The sequence below is a fragment of the Lissotriton helveticus genome, chromosome 5_1, assembly GCF_964261635.1.
Source record: "Lissotriton helveticus chromosome 5_1, aLisHel1.1, whole genome shotgun sequence".
NCBI lineage: Eukaryota > Metazoa > Chordata > Amphibia > Caudata > Salamandridae > Lissotriton > Lissotriton helveticus.
Window position 1 is genome coordinate 1,229,085,174 of NC_136065.1, and position 20,353 is coordinate 1,229,105,526.

General features: G+C 39.0%; 1 protein-coding gene across 1 annotated transcript in view; it reads left to right on the top strand.

Annotated features, from left to right (window-relative positions):
- LOC144752607 (scavenger receptor cysteine-rich domain-containing protein DMBT1-like) overlaps window positions 1–20,353 on the top strand; it is a 1,088,995-nt gene that overhangs the window by 859,170 nt on the left and 209,472 nt on the right. The window contains exon 56 of the mRNA XM_078640489.1: window positions 1,764–1,801. Within this exon, the coding sequence (XP_078496615.1) occupies window positions 1,764–1,801 (38 nt within the window). The remainder of the gene's footprint in view (window positions 1–1,763; window positions 1,802–20,353) is intronic.

Sequence of the window (20,353 nt, forward strand, 5' to 3'; positions counted from 1 at the left end):
GCCACACCTTATCGTCATCCTGGATTAATCATTTAAAATGCTAGGGACAGATTTATGATAGGTGTATGCCTCTTTTGTGCCACTGTGCGTCACTTTTATGATGCAGCGGCGGTGCAAAAGATTTGGTATGAGGCGACAAAATTACAAATTGATGCATTTAGGCAGATGTGTCATGGTGTAAAAAAAACGTACCACATGAAACCAATGCAGCAGTGATGCAAAAGATGCACCATGTCGCAAGACAGGCCTCACTTGGGGCCATATGTATCAAGCTAATTAGCATTCGCAAAGATCAAAATTCTACGAATTTCGGCCTTTGCAAATGTAAATTAGACAAATGGTATGTATCAAACAAGTTTGATGCAAAATAAGGAGTAGCAAAATTTGCTATTCCTTATTTTGCAATTGCACTGAAGGATTTGCAAATTTTGTGACTACTTAAATGCAATGTATCAAACAAAAAATATGTAAAAATGACATTAAGGATTTGGAAACTATTGTGGTTAATTGGTGGTAATTTGTGAATTCTTTTCAAAAAGCTTTTTTTAAAAAAAACAAAAGGTCCCATATGACGCCAACACATGCCCTTAGGGCATGTATGTGTGCCATATGCCCCCAAATTTCTTTTTCAGGGGTGCAGCAGGGTGTTCTTGAGACACCCCTGCACCCTTGGAAAAATTCCTAATTTGTGATGAGCAAATTGCTAATCGCAAATTAAACCTTCATTCCTATGAGCCTCCTAGCCCATGGAAATGAATGGGTAACTTGCAATTAGCAATTTGCTCATTGCAAATTAGGAATGGTAAAGAATCGCTATTTATTCCTTAAAATTCGCTATTTAGGAAATGCAAAATATTTTGATGATACATATGGCAGTTCATCTCTAACAAGATAAGAAGCTTAGGGATAGATTTATGATGACTGGCGCATCACTAGGGATGTGCCAGTCATCCTGCGCCGCTGTTCCGCCACCCATGGTGTGCTGCATTTACAATGCGGCGCAGCATGGGGCAAAAATAGCACAGATACGTGACGCATCTGTGCCGTTAAGGTGGCGCATTGCTGGAGTTGTATCGCAAGTGCGATGCAGCTCCAGCAACGCTCAGGGGTGCACCATCTCCACAATGTTGCGTCAAGACCTATGCCTGCTTCAAGCAGGCGCAGGGTTTTGACGCAGGTTTCTCCTATCTGATTGTAAATGCGGCACACCATGGGTGGCAGAGCAGTGGTGCACGTTAACTGGTGCATGCCTGGGGATGTACCATTTAACATAAATCTGCCCCTTTACATTTAAGTATGTGCAGGGGACACAGAGTCGGTGAGGCTTATCCAAGGTTAAGAAGAGATGAGTCCTGTTCAGTGAAAAATTAGACATAGGCTTCACCTGTTCAGCATCGCTGGATATGGCTAAATAATAGCTGCAAAATGTTACTCTTGTTAAACAATTTTACTATTATAATCTCTGAGATTTGTCTCTTACTCTGCAACATCTCATTGTTGTTATCTTTCTTTAAAGATAAAGACAACCTCAACATGAGCGACAATCTGCAATCAGTTGATTTTGACCTCATCATTGAACTTGTAATTGAAACATCAGTGGATGTTGATCCCTTGGATGATTTAAATCCTGAGGATGAAGAAGAGCGTGATGAGGATGCAGATTTGTCCGAATTATATGACATAGGATGGGAAGCTCACCTGCTTGAGCCTATGGAAATATAAACATTTATTTTTAAAATTTATAATTAATAAAAAGTAAAAAGGTAAACCGTTTAATTTAAAAATAAAGACACCTTCAAAAGCAGGTTATGTGTAGTGTCTTCAATAAAATATTAAAATATGCTCATAAAATTAGATCAGATTCACATATAAAATAGCATAGGTAACATAAATATAAATGTCATTTCTTTTCTGGTATTTCTGTATTGTAAATTTGCAAGGACTAAAAAATCTTTTATTTAAAATGTCAAGTAGTGTGTTAAGTTTTTGATCACTGTTATTGTTTTACTGTTTGGTAATACTGGTTAATAACATTTTTTATTATATTTTACCACAGATTCAACTGCAGATCATTTCAAGATTTCACCATGCCTACAATAGAAAGACAGAGAAAGGCTGCAAAACGTCAAAGACAGCAGGTGAAAAAAAATGAGCAGCAGTCCTCTAACAAAAAGATTTGTCAAGTCACGAAGAAAGCACCGGGTAAGACCACAAAATATTTCATAAGAAATATGTGTAGTAAAAAAACATATTACTACAGAAAATGTTTCAGTCCATAAAACGAGAAGGAATTCAAATGGAAAGGAAAGGCCAATGAAAAATGTTACTGCTAGAGCAAGAGATAACTCTGTGCATGATAGTAGAAGGAAACAACAGTTTAGGGAGATTCGTAAACGAATGTTCCGCAACAGGATAATTGGCAATTTGTTAAAAAATATTAAGAAAGGTCAACAGAAACTGGTTTTTTATAAGAGAAAAAAAAATTTGAGAAAGTTATTGATCAGGCATTTGAAATTAAACGTAAGTTATTTATTTTGATAATCAATAGAATTAGGAAGCTAAACAAGGCAATTTATGATTTCAAAAGAAATAGTAGATGGAAGAGAATAGTTAATCGTAGTAATTTTTGTGAAGTTTTTTCTGGAGAATGGATGCATAGTTCAAGCTGTGAGGCATTTTTTAATGAGGAGAGTTATTTCCAGGATAATGATTTGGTGCATGCAGTTGACACCAGTGGTCGTGCTTATGAAGTGAAAGATGGTTGTCCAGTTGAAAAAGAAAAACTTGTGACAACAGAGGCAGAAGAGGTGTTAGGTAATGAGGTTTTAAGAAGACATAATAAGGGTCCTGTGTACACCTGGAAGTGTAGTAGTAATTGCAGTGTGCGACAGGATTCCATCAATTTGCTTTGTGATTTTGTACGGTCATTTAATAAGAAAAGTTTGAAGCAGAAAATAAGGTTGTTGCAAGAATTAGATCCTTGCAGAGTAAGAGAAGTGACAGGTTTGCATGGTCATTCACTGGCTTGTCTTTCCAGGAGAGTATGCCAGAGTGTTTTTCATCATTTCAGGATGCTAGCAGTGCATCATAATAAAGTGAGGAAATTAGTTAGAATGTTGTATTATGCTAAGAGTCCAGCAATTATGCTTAAACAATTATGCGCTGCTCTTTTGCATGGTTCTGAAATAGATGTGAAGAATATATGTGAAGAAATTGAGTTTTGTTACTTTGGAAGTAAAGAGGAGAATGTTGAAATTGAGCAAGAAGAAGAGGGTCATGTGGAAGATAGTGTACAGGTTTCCAGTACAGATAATTTCCAGAGGGAAATTGCGACGTTTGAGGTGAAATCAAGTGAGAGGCCTAATTTCACTTGTGTGTGTTGTCGACGCACTTATTATAAGAATCAGACTAAGTTAGTGGATTTATATGCAAAAAGTGAAAGGGAAAATAATAGTGAATGGAAGGATTTCGCAACATACTTGATGATAGAAAATTGTTTTGATTTGGGATTGGATCAACGTGTGTGTAGTTATTGTTGTTGCAAATTAAATCAAAACCAGATGCCTGCTAGAGCAGTTCATAATAATCTGGAATTGGTTGAGATTCCTTCTGAATTGAAGGATTTAAATACTTATGAATCTATTTTGATTCAAAGTATCCATCCCTTTCAGGCTATTGTAAGAATGGAGCCAAAGACAGGGAAATTGCCTCCATCAGATTTACAGAGAGGATTAAAGGGAAGAGTTGTTTATTTGCCTCTAGATTTGAAGAAAAACATTAACACAATTGGAGTAGAAAAAGTGGAAGAGGAACCTCTGGTTATCTTAGTTAATGGGGTTCCGACAAAGAATAAGAAAATATGGCAAGATTTAGTAGATGTTAGGAAAGTCAAAAGGGCAACATTGTATTTGAAAAAATATAATAAATACTATAAAAATGTATATGTTGCAGAAGAGGAAGTAAGTGAGGAAGAGGATAGCGATTTGTGTGCTGGTCCAATTGAGAAAGTAGAACCCTGTACTAGTGAAGAAATATATGAACATTATAGTGTTCATCCTTTGCATTCCAAGGAAGTCATGGGGAATGCTATTGAGTTGTTTCAAATGAAACAAGCCAAAGGGAGTCCCATTAGTGTTTGGGAGGAAAGTTTGGAAGCTCGGTGTTTCCCACAGCTTTTTCCAACAGGTCAGGGAGGAAGATATGATGAGCGACCTCATCAAATTCCTGCTTCTGAATACCGGACTTTGCGATTGTATGCAGGAGATGCTAGGTTTCGACAATGCATTCCTTATTTGTTTCATCTCCTGTTTGAAAGCGATCTGTCTGGACTGTCATATGCAGTGAACCACATCTTGAAAAGTGGTATACACATGCAAAACATCTCGGCAAGTGACTTTATGGATAAAGTCAATGTCCAAGACAGTATTTTAGATTCTCACCTGATTAATCTCATGGCGTGTCAGCGTGGTACTAATGAGTACTGGTACCGTCGTCATGGTGATTTAAAATGTATGCTGAGGAACTTAGGTACTCCCACATGGTTCCTCACTCTGAGCTGTGCCGAGTATGGCTGGGAAGACTTACTTGAATTTCTACGAGAGGCAAATGCTAACGTAGATAACATCGAATTCAAGACACCCGGAGAACTGTGCTCTTTGGATCCAGTCAATGTATGTAGGTACTTCAATCATAGATTTGAAGCTATGATGTCTTTCATCATGAATAAGAAGAATCCACCTCTTGGAGAGGTGTTGGATTTCTTCTGGAGAAAGGAGTACCAAGCAAGAGGTGCTCCTCATATACATATGTTGCTGTGGATCAAGGATGCACCTAAATTTGGAACGGATCCAGAAGACTCAGTGATGAGTTTCATCCAACAGTATTCTACGTGTGCTGTTCCAAACGCAAAGGAGAAGAAAAGCCTAAGAGAAAAAGTTCTGCGTTTCCAAAGCCATCGATGTGGAAAGTACTGCCGTCGTAAATTCCGAAACAAGGACAAGTTCTACACTAAATGTCGTTTCGGCTTTCCACGACCGGTGATTTCTAAAGGAAGAGTAAACAGTTTGATGTCTTCGCTGCGACACAATGTCATGAAGAAATCACCTAAAAACACTTACAATTTGAAGAGGAACGAAGAGTCCAAGTACATCAACGACTACAACCCGGTGATTTTGTCCATGTGGAATGCTAACATGGATATACAGTTTGTGGCTGATAACTGTATGGCTGTGGCTCGGTATGTGACGTCTTACATCACCAAAAAAGAGAAGACAGATTTGAAGGATATGTGGGAGGACATTTCCCATGAAAAGAGCCTCAGCAAGAAGTTGTACAGTTTCAGTCTGAAGATGTTGTCGCATCGAGAAATCGGAGCGTACGAATGTTCTGACCGGTTGTCTTCAGCAAGTCTCTATGCCAAGTCCAGGAGTATCGTTTGGGCGAGTCTTGGTCTTGCAGCAACGCGTAATCGAGTTCTCAAACCTGTGCGGGAAATTGAGTATTTGGCGGAAAAGGAGCCAAACAGTACCGACATTTTGAAGACAAACATGTTGGATACATATTATCCAAATCGAAGCAGTCACCTCGAGAATGCTTGTCTGTATGAGGTTCTGCAAAATTACATATTCAAGAGGAACATCAAAGAAGATACTGAGAAAGGAGTGTATGCTGTAATAGGAAGTGAGGGATGTCTGGTCAAGCAAAGAAAATGCCACTTGGTAAACCATCGAAAATTGAGTGGCGAATCTCCTGAAAAAAAGGAGTTTTTCTATTTAGCACTTTTGCAACTTTTCAAGCCTTGGCGTGCAGAAGAGGAACTGCTTGGAGATTTCCTCTGTTACGAAGACTCTTTCAATGCCGCCAAGGAGACCATAGAATGTCCTGCTTTTCCCAAATATGTAGAAATGTTGAATGCGGAAATTGAGCAGGAAGCAACGATTGCAGCCGAGATTGCCAGAGACAGTTCTCAGGACAGTCAGAGTTCTGCTTCATTGAGTCAGGATCCACTAGGAGGACCTGTTATTGAAAATGAAGCTGCCACTGCTATGAATGAAGTGGAAAGAGCCATGGCACATGCTCAAGAGGATGCGGTTAACTTAGAAGAGTTGGAAAGACAACTCAACGTTGAGCAGAGGAAAATATATGACGAAGTTACCATGCAAATTGATCATGGATTAAGTCATGATAAGAAAGAGTGCTCATGTACGTCGTTGAAGCCTGTCCGACTGTACGTGAGTGGAGAAGCGGGAACTGGAAAAAGTTTCCTCATTAAAGCAATTTCATGCTATTTGCAGGAAAGGACAGAGTCATCACTGTCTTGTGTTGTCACTGCTCCAACTGGACTGGCAGCACATAATATTAAAGGGATTACTTTACATCGTTTACTGATGCTGCCAGTGGAGCATGACAACAAATTACAATATCACAAGCTATCTGGAGATGCTTGTTTTGAAGTTTCAAGAATCTTGAGGAAAATGAAACTTCTTATCATTGACGAAGTAAGCATGGTTTCCAATGTCATGCTTGCCTTTGTGCATTTGAGGATGCAAGAAGTTCTCAAAACAGAGTATGATGTGTTATTTGGTGGCAAACACATCATTGTTTTCGGAGATCTTCTGCAGCTGACACCAGTGAAAGGGCAACCTGTGTTCAAAATGCTCACGCATGAAGATACCAGGCAGTGCCTAGGCAGCATTGGCAACGTCAATATATGGTTAAACTTCAATTATGCTGAACTGCATGAAAATATGCGTCAGGCGAAGGATGAAGTTTACAAGACTATTCTACAAGATGTTAGAATTGGAAAAGTGACCAAGCATGGGAAAGAAGCTTTACATGCACGATTACTGTCAAATTTATATCCAGAACAAGATGTTGTGCCTGAGAATATTTTTCAGAAAATTACTGGGAAGAAATCTGGAATATGTTTGATGCCAACTCTTGCAGAATGTGCCAAATTTAACAACAAAATGTTGCATTTAGAAAAGCAAGAGATTGTGAAACTGGAAGCTATTGATAGAGTAGAGCATATGGGATCAACAATTATTTTGTCTGAGAATCTGAAAACAAAATTGGATACATTAGAGAAGAGTATATCTAAAACTGCAGGTTTTGAAAAGACTCTGAATGTGTGCTTGAACTGCCGTATAATTTTAAGAAGGAATTTACATGTTGAAAGAGGTCTGGTAAATGGATCAATGGGTAATGTTGTTGATTTTGTGAAATACAGAAATAGAGATGGAATTGAATTTTTTAAAATTAAATTTGATGGCATTGAGGAAGTACAGCTAATTGGTCGTTGTTCTGCTAGATTTTTGCTTGTAAAAGACTTATATGTTCGCCGTAAGCAGTTTCCTGTTTGCTTGGCATATGCGGTGACAATCCATAAATCGCAAGGTTTAAGTGTAGACAGTGCATTGGTGAATATTGGCAGTTCTGTGTTCAAGGAGGGTATGGCATATGTGGCATTGTCACGAGTTAGAACTTTATCGGGATTGTACTTGATTGAGTGTGATGTCACAAACATTTGTGCGGATCTAGATTGTGTTAAGGAATACAATAGGTTAAGAAGAGAGTATGCGCCACATTTGCCTCAGTATCCTTTGTTTGAGAAACGTGTGGTAGGCCGGAAACGAAGCAATGAGAACAATACTGGGGAGGTTGTAGCAAAAAGACAAAAAGTCAATGAACCTAAAATTACAAGCAGAAACAAAAAGGATTCTGTTGTTGGTTTTCAGTTTGAAAACAGTTCTGGTGTCAACTGCTATGCTAATGTAGTGGTTAATGTTTTGTTTTCTCTAAAAAATGTAAAAGAAGAGATTGTGGTCAATTCTGATCAAAGATTTTGCAGTTTGTTAAATTCTGTGTTAGAGAAATGTAGCACTGATAGAAGAAACATAGAAAGTGTGTCTGAAATTCGAAATCTGTTAGACAGATGTTCAGGCCAAACACAATTCTCTCAAAATATTCAGCAAGATTGTCAGGAGTTTTTAATGTATATGCTTGATGTATTGCATGCTGAAGGTGTAGATGTAGATCACCTGTTTGGGCTTTCTTATCAATGGCAGCATGACTGCGAGAACTGTATGGTATCAAGTACTACTAGTGTAGACTCAGAAAGATTTATATATTTAACTTTGCCAGACAGTAAATCAGTCTCCTTTAATAAGCTAGTAAAAGCAGCTGATCACAACATGGAGTGTAGCCAATGTAAATCTGAAATGATGTCCACATTATTTATACGAACATATGGCCAGTATGTCATTTTAATGTTCCAACGATGTAGGCCTGATGGAACAAAATTGACAACTTTAATTAAAAATTTTGTAGCTTCGCAGTTGTCAATATCAGGAAGGACTTTTGTAACTGCAGCAATTATATATCATGACGGCCCTTCAATAACATCAGGACATTACACAGCTTATTTAAAGTCTAGAAATGGCTGGTCATTCTGCAATGATTCTGTTTTAATTTTCAAAAAAAAATTGCCGTATGACCTTAAAAACTCTTACCTGGTGTTTTTAAAACCAAAATTTTAGGGAAATAATCTCGGGATGTGCTCTGTGGAATTTCAAGAAGTTCTAATGGCTCCTACACAATTTGGCCTTGAGGATAAGTGTAGTTCAGAGACATAACTTCTAACCATAGGACTGGACGTCATGAAGAAATACGTGCACTTTCAATGAGTTCAGAAAAACTGTTTCTTTTTATAAGCTAATTGAAGCAGCCAATCAAAACATGGAGTAGAGGGAATGTAAGTCTGCAATGCTGTCTACTGTTTTACATTGCTTTGTGATTAAAAGTGATGTAGAGAATTAAATAATTGTAGTAGTCATAGAGGTAGTGTAAGTCTGCTTCATAGTAAGCAGTATCAGTGTCATAGGAAATGTAGAACATGACTGAGCAAGAAGGGGAAGATATTACTATTCCAGGATTGTGAAAATGATCTTCAACATTTTAATTCTGAAAGTTGCGGAAATGCCAAATGACGGGATTGGCTTACAGGAAATCCAAGAGTTATAAATGGCTCTGACCAGATTTGGCCTTGTGGAAAATTGTGGTAGAGAGCAAGAAGTCATTTATTGCATGTAACGTGTTTTTAAAAACGATGGAGATTTTCTTTCAGAAAGTGGCGGGCTGAAAGTAATAACAGCACAAAAGAGTGTAAGCTGTTCATAGGACATCCTTGGACGTCATGGAAAGTAAGTTAACTTTAAGGAGTTCTGAATTTTGATTTCTGATGTTGTATGGGTTTTTTAAACACAATCATTTTGATTGTGTTTTTTTTTCCCCGCTGTTACATGATGAATACCTTCAAGTCACTGTTTTTAGTGAAATTTGATACATTCTGAGAACAGCAAAAATAAACCATTTAACATGTATAATTAATTCTGTACTGTTTGCATTTATGATGTACATGTAGAACTGTGTAGGAGGCATGGAGAAGGTGAGGCTTCTGTAAGTGTCAAAGGTGTTGCATACAGTGCTGCACTTCTGCGTATTCTTTCATATGCTAGACTACATCTGCACAATGAGATACCTAAGCAAAGGAAACACAAGTGATGTGATTGTGAAATGAGCAAAATAAATTGCACGTATTTCAATTACATCACCTGTGTTTCCTATCATTACGAATCACATTGTGCAGATCAAGTTTAGGTCTGTCCAGGGAAACATAGGAGGTTTGTACTTTGTTGAAGAGTGCAGTGGACATGACTCACTTCATTGGTAGACTTTCACAGATATTATCTCCTCTGTACACTTCAACAAGTGTAAATCTCATCTTGAACTCTGAGTAGGCCTCACCTCAAACAAACCTCTGGATAGGAGACATGTTATTGGCATCCTGAAGCGACACTTTTCTGAAACAAGAGCAATGCAAAAGATGCACCATGTTTTAAGATAGGCCTCACTTCATCTGCATCAAGATACTGTTAGTTTAAAATGTATATCTTTAGGACTGTGTAGGGGGCCTGGAGAAGCAGAAGCTTCTGTCAGTGTCAAAGTTGTTGAAAAACTATTTGTCCTTCAATCTTTTCCCTTGTCTTTTGTAATTTTTAAATACATGTTTTAATATTTTTCAAATGTTGGTTCTCTCTTTCACAGATTGAAAGTATAAAAACAAAAAGTGAGTAATTTAACGGCAATTATAAGGTAAATATTTTGTACTCTTTTCGTTACATTTCTATCACATTCACCTACTATTAGTTCCACTGCTTCATTTCTTTAACCCTCAGTTTCCTGCCTTTGCTACTTTCCTCATTCCTTTCTCTATTACCTACTTACTCAACTCCTTCCACTCTTTTTCTCAGTCCCTCTCTTCTCATAGTTCCTCAGTCTTGTTCACTCACTCCGTCTCTATTACTCTTAGTGTCTGTGAATTACTTTCCCACCTTTTTTTTTGGACCGCTTCCCGGGAAGCGGCCCGGTTCGCAAACCAGCAGCGTTACGGGAGTCCACCATTTTGTGTTTCGGTCGAATCAAGATACAAGATGGAGGGCAAATAATGTTCAGAATGGGTAGAAGGGGGCACGGTAGATGTATCTTGACCCCCTTGGTTTTCTGAGGGTGGCTGAGGAGGACCATAGTTCTTCACTCTTGTTCACTCTCTCTGTTTCTATTAATGTCACTGTTTCTGACTGATCAAAAAAACATTTTTTAAAAAAGAACAGTAACTATAAGGGAAGGAAACAGACAGTTATGTTAAAAGAAAGACAGCTATAGGGAGTAAACTAAGGATACTGTTACCCGCAATCCACTGCTGATGATGTTACTGACCATGTCATGAATGATGTAATATGTGACATCATCAGCAGTGGATTGTGGGTAACAGTATCTCTTGTTTACTCCCTAGAGCTGTCTTTCTTTTCACATAACTGTCTGTTTCCTTCCCTTATACTTACTGTTCTTTTTTTAAAAAATTATTTTTTTGGTTAGCTTCCGGTTCGCGTACCGGGTAGCGCTCCGGGGAGCGAACTAAAAGAAATAGAGGTTGGCAGAGTTCCAAATATTCTACCAATTTTTTTATAACGGGGAGGTAGTTCTGAAAAGAACATTTTTTTAATTTTTTTGTTGTTTTATATTTTTTTTAGTATTTTTTTAACATGTTTTTTACTTTTTTTGTATTTTCTGAACGTTTTTATATTTTTTTGGGGTTTTTTTGGGGGGGGGAAACGAAAACGATCCATTGTAAAGGGCTCAACAGGAGCAACAAAAAAAAAAGAATTTATTTTTTGGGGCGTTTCGGGCAAACATGATTTTCAATAGCTCTCATAATCAAAATGATGCTACTTTCCCTGTAGCAAATGAATTGGTTGCAGTGCACGCACACTTGCTTCACTTCCCCAAACAACATTTGAATGTTTGGGATCATCTCCCTCGCCTCTGGTCCCGACACTTCTGGAACAACCGATCTTCTTGCCATCGCAGGGGGATTTTGTTGCTCATCACGTAGCTGGGCAGCACTATAATTATTAGGATGCCACCTACTCATATGCCGATGCATAGTGAAATTGCCGTAACTGTATTTTTTTTCAGTCCCCCTTGACAGTCTATCACCGCATATACGGCAAAACACGTAGCGTGCATTTACTTTTTTTTGCCCCTCAGGAAATTTAAAGAATTGCCAAATGTAGTTCTCTTTTCGATTAAACCTCCTGGGCTCCTCTGGCAAAAACCTTGGCTCTTCCTCCTCTTCCTCCTCTTCCTGTTCTTCCTCTTCTTGTTGTAAAATTACTTCAGCAGGTGGTCCTCTCTTCTTTGGATTTGGTGGAGGTGGTGGGTTAGAACCAGCTGAAGCTACTAATGAAGCCATGTCACAATGTAAATAAAGGGTCTTTCTCTCACCAAGATGAAAGTCAGAGTGAGGAAAGAAGGAGGGGTCTTCATCATTTGGGAGAAGCAAAAGTTCTAAACCAATGAAAAGTGTTAATTTTAGATCACATGACCTAGTATTACATCATTAGGAAACCAAAAGTGAAATGAACCAATGAAAAGTGTTATTACCGAGTCACATGACCTGCTGTGTATACGTTACGCGGTCCGCGCCACGCCGCGGATCGCTTCCGGTTCGCGTACCGGTGCGCTTCCGGGTACGCTAACGTAGCACGTCATATGACGTATCACGCGAAAACGCGAAACGTCATGCTGACGCGACGCGTCACGATGTTGTTTTCTAACGCGACAGTTGCGCAAACGGAACGTTTACCGGTTCGCGGACCGGGTCGCGGCTCCGAATTGAGCTAACGGGAAGCTAACCGGTTCGCGTCCTGGGAGCGAAACAATAAAATAAAAATTGTATTAAAAACATGTAAAAAATATTTTTCGATTTAAAGAAGAATACATTGTAAAGGATTTGATATTTGCTATTAAAAAAACATTGAAATTCACTGAAAAAACCATAGGTTATAGACCATATATAGTTAGGAATTAGCATTTACAAAACCTTGAAAATTCACTGAAAAAACCATAGGTTATAGACCATATATAGTTAGGGATTAGCATTTACAAAACCTTATTTTACTCACTCAAAACCATCAGTGATGTCATCAGTGATGTCATTTGAGATGTCATCAGTGATGTCATCAGTGATGTCACTGACCATGTCATGAATGATGTAATATGTGACATGATCAGCAGTGGATTGCGGGTGCGCGATATATAGTTAGTACAACTAACTATATATGGAATTTCAATGGTTTTGTGTGAGTAAAATAAGGTTTTGTAAATGCTAATCCCTAACTATATATGGTCTATAACCTATGGTTTTTTCAGTGAATATATATATATATTACCTACTGGCGGTCGCCAGTAGGTATATATAGTTAGGATTTTTTTTAATAGGGATTTCTGAAAATTCTATGTTGAATAACTTTGGCGTTGATGGACGGAATTGGCTGAAATTTTCGGGAAAATGGCACATTTTGTTTCTGAGCGTCCCCTGAAAGTTTGGGGGGGCTTCGTCAAGCGGGGGCCGAGAAAAAGGGGGGTCCCAAAACGTGTTTTTAACATTGAGTTTTCCATAGGGCGGTTGGACTCACTTTTAGCTCGAACGGCTGAATGGATTTCTATGAAACTTGGCAAAATTGTAGAGACTGTTTGCCCGATGTGCCTTTGCTAGGTCTCAAGATATGTGCTCCAGTGGAGTTTGAGAAATTAACGTTCAAAAAAATATATATATCTGTGACAGCGTCCCGGTTAGAGCCCCGGTTCGCTTACCAGACGCGTAACGGAACTTCGCGAGGAGAAGCGGATTGGCTCTCCGGTGACTCTCAACATTCTAAACAGTCCGGAGCGGCCGCCATCTTGTCTCTCGGTAGGATCGAGAGACAAGAGGTGGAAATAAACGAAGGGGGAAATGAATGAAAGGGGCAAGGTAGACCCCTCCTGACCCCCTAGGATTGATGTGGGGGCTATTAAAGGGCCCCGCGGGCCAAAAGAATAAAATACATTTTTTTTGGATTTTTCGCGGTGGAAGCGCTACCCGGTACGCGAACCGGGTAGCTCACCGGTAGCGTAACGGGAGTCCGCCATCTTGTGTTTCGGACGAATTTAGTCACAAGATGGAGGATAAACAATGTTGGGAATGGGTATAAGGGGGCACGGGAGACATATCCTGACCCCCTAGGTTTTCTGAGGGTGGCGGAGAAGGCCCATATATGTTAAAAAAAAAAAAAATTTGCACGGTTAGTGCCCGGACCGCGCACCGGGTAGCGTTCCGGAAAGCGTAACAAGGGGAAAACCAAGGGAAATAGTAAAATAATATTTTAGAGTGCTTTGAGGTAGGGTAGCTCTGAATAGAGCTGTTGTGTTATGTGGGTGATGTAAGTACCAACATGTGGGTACCAATGAAGAGTCTAAAATTCAATGTACACCGTCTCCTCTGTAGATATTTTGTATGTTCTAATATGGGTTATTTAAATGTAAATGTGTGGAAAAGCACTTCATGCTTTAAAGCAATTGTATTTTTGAACTGATTGTTCTTTCCTCTTAGTCCTCCTCTTTGTTTTTGTTTTCCCCACACTCTTCTTCAGCATGATAGTTGATAAATTTGTTCCCTCAAAAAATTTATATACATAAAAAAATTATATTAAATACATATAAAATATATTTTTCCTTTAAAAGAAGAATACATTGTACAGCTTTTGATATTTGCTATTAAAAAAACCATTGAAATTCACTGAAAAAACCATAGGTTATAGACCATATATAGTTAGGAATTAGTATTTACAAAACCTTGAAAATTCACTGAAAAAACCATAGGTTATAGACCATATATAGCTAGGAATTAGCATTTACAAAACCTTATTTTACTCACACAAAACCATTGAAATTCGCATATATAGTTAGTTGCACTAACTATATATCGCGCACCCACAATCCACTGCTGATCATGTCACATATTACATCATTCATGACATGGTCAGTGACATCACTGATGACATCACTGATGACATCTCAAATGACATCACTGATGACATCACTGATGACAACATCCAGTGACTGTATGTTTCTGTAAAGTTAAAATATGTCTTACATATTGAAGAATGAGTGGATGTATAAGTGTCTGGATGAAGGATTTAGTAGGTGCATGACTGACTGTATGAGTGAGTGATTAAATGTGTCTCACTGAGTGCATGGGTTAGTGACTAAACTGTCTCAATTTGTGCATCATTATGTCTGTTGTTCTGTAAACTGCTGCATGTGTTGATCATTAGCTATATGATTAACTATATGGGTTATTGATTGGTTGCCCAAGTATTTGTATGGGAGACTGAGAGTGTGTATGGGTGGCTGGGAGGTGTATGACTCTGTGCATAGATGTGTGAGCAGTTGATTCCCTAGATGTATGGGTTCAAAAGTGCATGTGGAAACAACTGTATGGGCGGTTGACTGTGTGCATGAGTGTATTGGTGAGTGAATGGATATCTCAGTGCTACATGTCAAAGTAAGTACATATGTAAAACACAGTACATGTGAGAGTTGACATATATAAATAACTGTGCATAAGAGCCAGTGAATGTGTGAGTGGCTGTATGGATCATTGTGAACTTGTATCAGGGATTGTATAAGAGAGTAAATATGTGTTAGTATATGTTTGAATAAGTAAGGTGTGTATAACTGTATAGTTGAGGAAATGGAGGTGTGATTGATTCTTTGCATGACTGATTAGGTGTGTGAGTAACTCCATGGATGAGTGACAGTCTGTGAGTGTATGTTTACACTGAGTCTATCTAAGGTTATATTAGAGTCTGAAGAGGTTCATCGTATTATCACATGAATGATGTCATCAGTGCTGTGATCAGTAATGTCAAATGAGATGTCATCAGTGATGTCATCAGTGATGTCATTTGAGATGTCATCAGTGATGTCATCAGTGATGTCATTTGAGATGTCATCAGTGATGTCATCTGTGATGTCACTGACCATGTCATGAATGATGTAATATGTGACATGATCAGCAGTGGATTGCGGGTGCGCGATATATAGTTAGTGCAACTAACTATATATGCGAATTTCAATGGTTTTGTGTGAGTAAAATAAGGTTTTGTAAATGCTAATTCCTAACTATATATGGTCTCTAACCTATGGTTTTTTCAGTGAATATATATATATATATATATATATATATATATATATATATATATATATATATATATATATTCACTGAAAAAACCATAGGTTAGAGACCATATATAGTTAGCTGGACATTTTATTGACATAAAACCAAAGAAATTCCATATATAGTTAGTTGCACTAACTATATATCGCGCACCCGCAATCCACTGCTGATGATGTCATATATTACATCATTCATGACATGGTCAGTGACATCACTGATGACATCACTGATGACATCTCAAATGACATCACTGATGACATCACTGATGACATCTCAAATGACATCACTGATGACATCATGACACACCAATACCAGTTACTACATACGCACTCACTGATTCCTACGTCTACACACACATTCACTTATTCACCCATACAATCACTCATACATACAGTCACTCATTATTACAACACTATCATATGCACTCATACACCTATGCAGACACTCACACACTGCCACTCGTCCATGGAGTTACTCACACACCTAGTCAGTCCTGTAAAGAATCAATCACACTTCCATTTCCTCATCTATACAGTTAAACACAGAACACCATACTTCAGTGACATCACTGATGACATCACTGATGACTTCTCAAATGACATCACCGATGACATCTCAAATGACATCACTGATGACATCATGACACACCAATACCAGTTACTACATACGCACTCACTGATTCCTACGTCTACACACACATTCACTCATTCACCCATACAATCACTCATACATACAGTCACTCATTATTACAACACTATCATATGCACTCATACACCTAGTCAGTCCTGTGAAGAATCAATCACACTTCGATTTCCTCATCTATACAGTTAAACACAGAACACCATACTTTTCACACATATACTAACACATACTTACTCTCTTATACAATCACTGATACAAGTACACATTGATATGCACAGAGTCATACACCTCCCAGCCAGCCACACACACACTCAGTCTTCCATACATCCACTCATTCTTCAATATGTAAAACATATTTAAACTTTACAAAAACACACAGACACTAGATGATGTCATCAGTGATGTCATTTGAGATGTCATCAGTGATGTCATTTGAGATGTCATCAGTGATGTCATCAGTGATGTCACTGACCATGTCATGAATGATGTAATGTGACATCATCAGCAGTGGATTGCGGGTGCGCGATATATAGTTAGTGCAACTAACTATATATGGAATTTCATTGGTTTTATGTCAATAAAATGTCCAGCTAACTATATATGGTCTCTAACCTATGGTTTTTTCAGTGAATTTTCAAGGTTTTGTAAATGCAAATTCCTAACTATATATGGTTTATAACCTATGGTTTTTTCAGTGAATACATATATAAACATATATAGTCTGCATATCTATATAAATATAAATGCATGCATACATATACATATATGCATACATATGCATGTTATTTACATGAAAGTTTTAAAAACACTAATAAAAGCAAAGCTAAAAAGCCACCTTATTACAAACAGAATGGCTTTAACTTAAACGAGGGCGAGATCTATTGCATTTTCAATGCTTGTTTACTTTGGTTCTATCAAGAAGGCATTCAGATGTGTCACACATTTGCCATAAATTCTGAATGTTAGCACTCTAGTTGCTCATTAGATCACTGTAGTAAAGCTAGTGCTCACCAGGGAAGTCTGCTGCTAATCATGGTTTGCAGCCATTTTCCTGCATTTTTTATCCCGCAGACTTTCAGTCCGCATACTATTATCCCGCAAGGTCATTGACCTCGCATACCATTATCCCGCATTTTTTCAAAACGCATGTGCATTTATCGCGCATGCCTTTACAAAGAATTACGTTTTAAAGGCATGTATGGTAAATGCATTTGCGTTGTGAAAACCACGATGACGAGAGAGGTAAGTGGGTTTGTGTTAATTTATTCGTGGGTTAGTGATTGTGTAGTGTAGTGTAGTGTTGTGTAGTGTAGTGTTGTGTTAGTGTAGTGTAGAGTTGTGGTGGTTGTTTAGTGTAGGGTCATGCTGGGGGTAGTGTTTTAGGGTTTAGGGTTGTGTTGTAGTGTTTGCGTAGTGTAGGGTCATGCTGGGGGTAGTGTTTTAGGGTTTAGGGTAGTGTTGTAGTGTTTGCGTAGTGTAGGGTCATGCTGGGGGTAGTGTTTTAGGGTTTAGGGTTGTGTTGTAGTGTTTGCGTAGTGTAGGGTCATGCTGGGGGTAGTGTTTTAGGGTTTAGGGTAGTGTTGTAGTGTTTGCGTAGTGTAGGGTCATGCTGGGGGTAGTGTTTTAGGGTTTAGGGTAGTGTTGTAGTGTAGGGTCATGCTGGGCGTAGTGTTTTAGGGTTTAGGATAGTGTTGTAGTGTTTGCGTAGTGTAGGGTCATGCTGGGGGTAGTGTTTTAGGGTTTTGGGTAGTGTTGTAGTGTTTGCGTAGTGTAGGGTCATGCTGGGGTGTAGTATTTTAGGGTTTAGGGTAGTGTTGTAGTGTTTGCGTAGTGTAGGGTCATGCTGGGGGTAGTGTTTTAGGGTTTTGGGTAGTGTTGTAGTGTTTGCGTAGTGTAGGGTCATGCTGGGGGTAGTGTTTTAGGGTTTTGGGTAGTGTTGTAGTGTTTGCGTAGTGTAGGGTCATGCTGGGGTGTAGTGTTTTAGGGTTTTGGGTAGTGTTGTAGTGTTTGCGTAGTGTAGAGTCATGCTGGGGTGTAGTGTTTTAGGGTTTTGGGTAGAGTTGTAGTGTTTGCGTAGTGTAGGGTCATGCTGGGGGTAGTGTTTTAGGGTTTTGGGTAGTGTTGTAGTGTTTGCGTAGTGTAGGGTCATGCTGGGGGGTAGTGTTTTAGGGTTTTGGGTAGTGTTGTAGTGTTTGCGTAGTGTAGGGTCATGCTGGGGGTAGTGTTTTAGGGTTTTGGGTAGTGTTGTAGTGTTTGCGTAGTGTAGGGTCATGCTGGGGGTAGTGTTTTAGGGTTTAGGGTAGTGTTGTAGTGTTTGCGTAGTATAGGGTCATGCTGGGGGTAGTGTTTTAGGGTTTAGGGTAGTGTTGTAGTGTTTGCGTAGTGTAGGGTCATGCTGGGGGTAGTGTTTTAGGGTTTAGGGTAGTGTTGTAGTGTAGGGTCATGCTGGGGGTAGTGTTTTAGGGTTTAGGGTAGTGTTGTAGTGTTTGCGTAGTGTAGGGTCATGCTGGGGGTAGTGTTTTAGGGTTTAGGGTAGTGTTGTAGTGTTTGCGTAGTGAAGGGTCATGCTGGGGGGTAGTGTTTTAGGGTTTAGGGTAGTGTTGTAGTGTTTGCGTAGTGTAGGGTCATGCTGGGGGTAGTGTATTAGGGTTTAGGGTAGTGTTGTAGTGTTTGCGTAGTGTAGGGTCATGCTTGGGTGTAGTGTTTTAGGGTTTTGGGTAGTGTTGTAGTGTTTGCGTAGTGTAGGGTCATGCTGGGGGTAGTGTTTTAGGGTTTAGGGTAGTGTTGTAGTGTTTGCGTAGTGTAGGGTCATGCTGGGGGTAGTGTTTTAGGGTTTAGGGTTGTGTTGTAGTGTTTGCGTAGTGTAGGGTCATGCTGGGGGTAGTGTTTTAGGGTTTAGGGTTGTGTTGTAGTGTTTGCGTAGTGTAGGGTCATGCTGGGGGTAGTGTTTTAGGGTTTAGGGTAGTGTTGTAGTGTTTGCGTAGTGTAGGGTCTTGCTGGGGTGTAGTGTTTTAGGGTTTTGGGTAGTGTTGTAGTGTTTGCGTAGTGTAGGGTCATGCTGGGGGTAGTGTTTTAGGGTTTAGGGTAGTGTTGTAGTGTTTGTGTAGTGTAGGGTCATGCTGGGGGTAGTGTTTTAGGGTTTAGGGTAGTGTTGTACTGTTTGTGTAGTGTAGGGTCATGCTGGGGGTAGTGTTTTAGGGTTTAGGGTAGTTTAGTTGTTTAGTGTATGCTAAAGCCATATTCGTTCTAAAAGTTTTCGTTATTTTAATTTGCGGCCTAATAGTACATGCAGGATTTTTTTTGCGGACTGATGGTATGCGGGATTTCGTCATATATTCGCTAATCATACTTTCTATGGCAAAATGAACCCCCTCATTTTGTTCCTTTTTAAATTAAATGTTTTAAGAGTTACCACTTTATTCCAATCAAGATGGCTTCAGGTGTGCCATACCTTTGTAATAAGTAGGACTGTTAGCACTCTAGTTGTTCTTTAGAACACTCTGGGACATTCTGTCATTGGGCTATAGTTGGGCTACATCTGGCTGATATTTGGGCTACATTTGTTTTTTTTGTCTCTGGTGGCCATCTTTGGGCTACATTGGGCTACATTGGGCTACATTGGGCTACATTTGGGCTCCAACATATATATAGCCCAATGTAGCCCAATATATATTTTTCAAAGTTAATTTTCGTAAAAACCACTGGAGCCTATATCTTGAGACATAGCAAAGGCACATCGGGCTACCAGTCCCTACAACTTTGCCAAGTTTGGTGTAAATCCATTCAGCCGTTCAGGCTAAAAGTGAGGCCAACCGCCCTATGGAAAATTGCATTGGAAAAACACGTTTTGGGACCCCCCTTTTTTCTCGGCCCCCCCTTGACGAAACCCCCCCCAAATTTTCAGGGGCTGCTCAGAAACAAAATGTTCCATTTTCCTGAAAATTTCAGCCAATTCTGTCCCCAAACGCCAAAGTTATTCGACATAGAATTTTCAAAAATCCCATAGGAAAAAAATCCTAACTATATATACCTACTGGCTATCGCCAGTAGGTAATATATATATATATATATATGTGTGTATATATATGTATA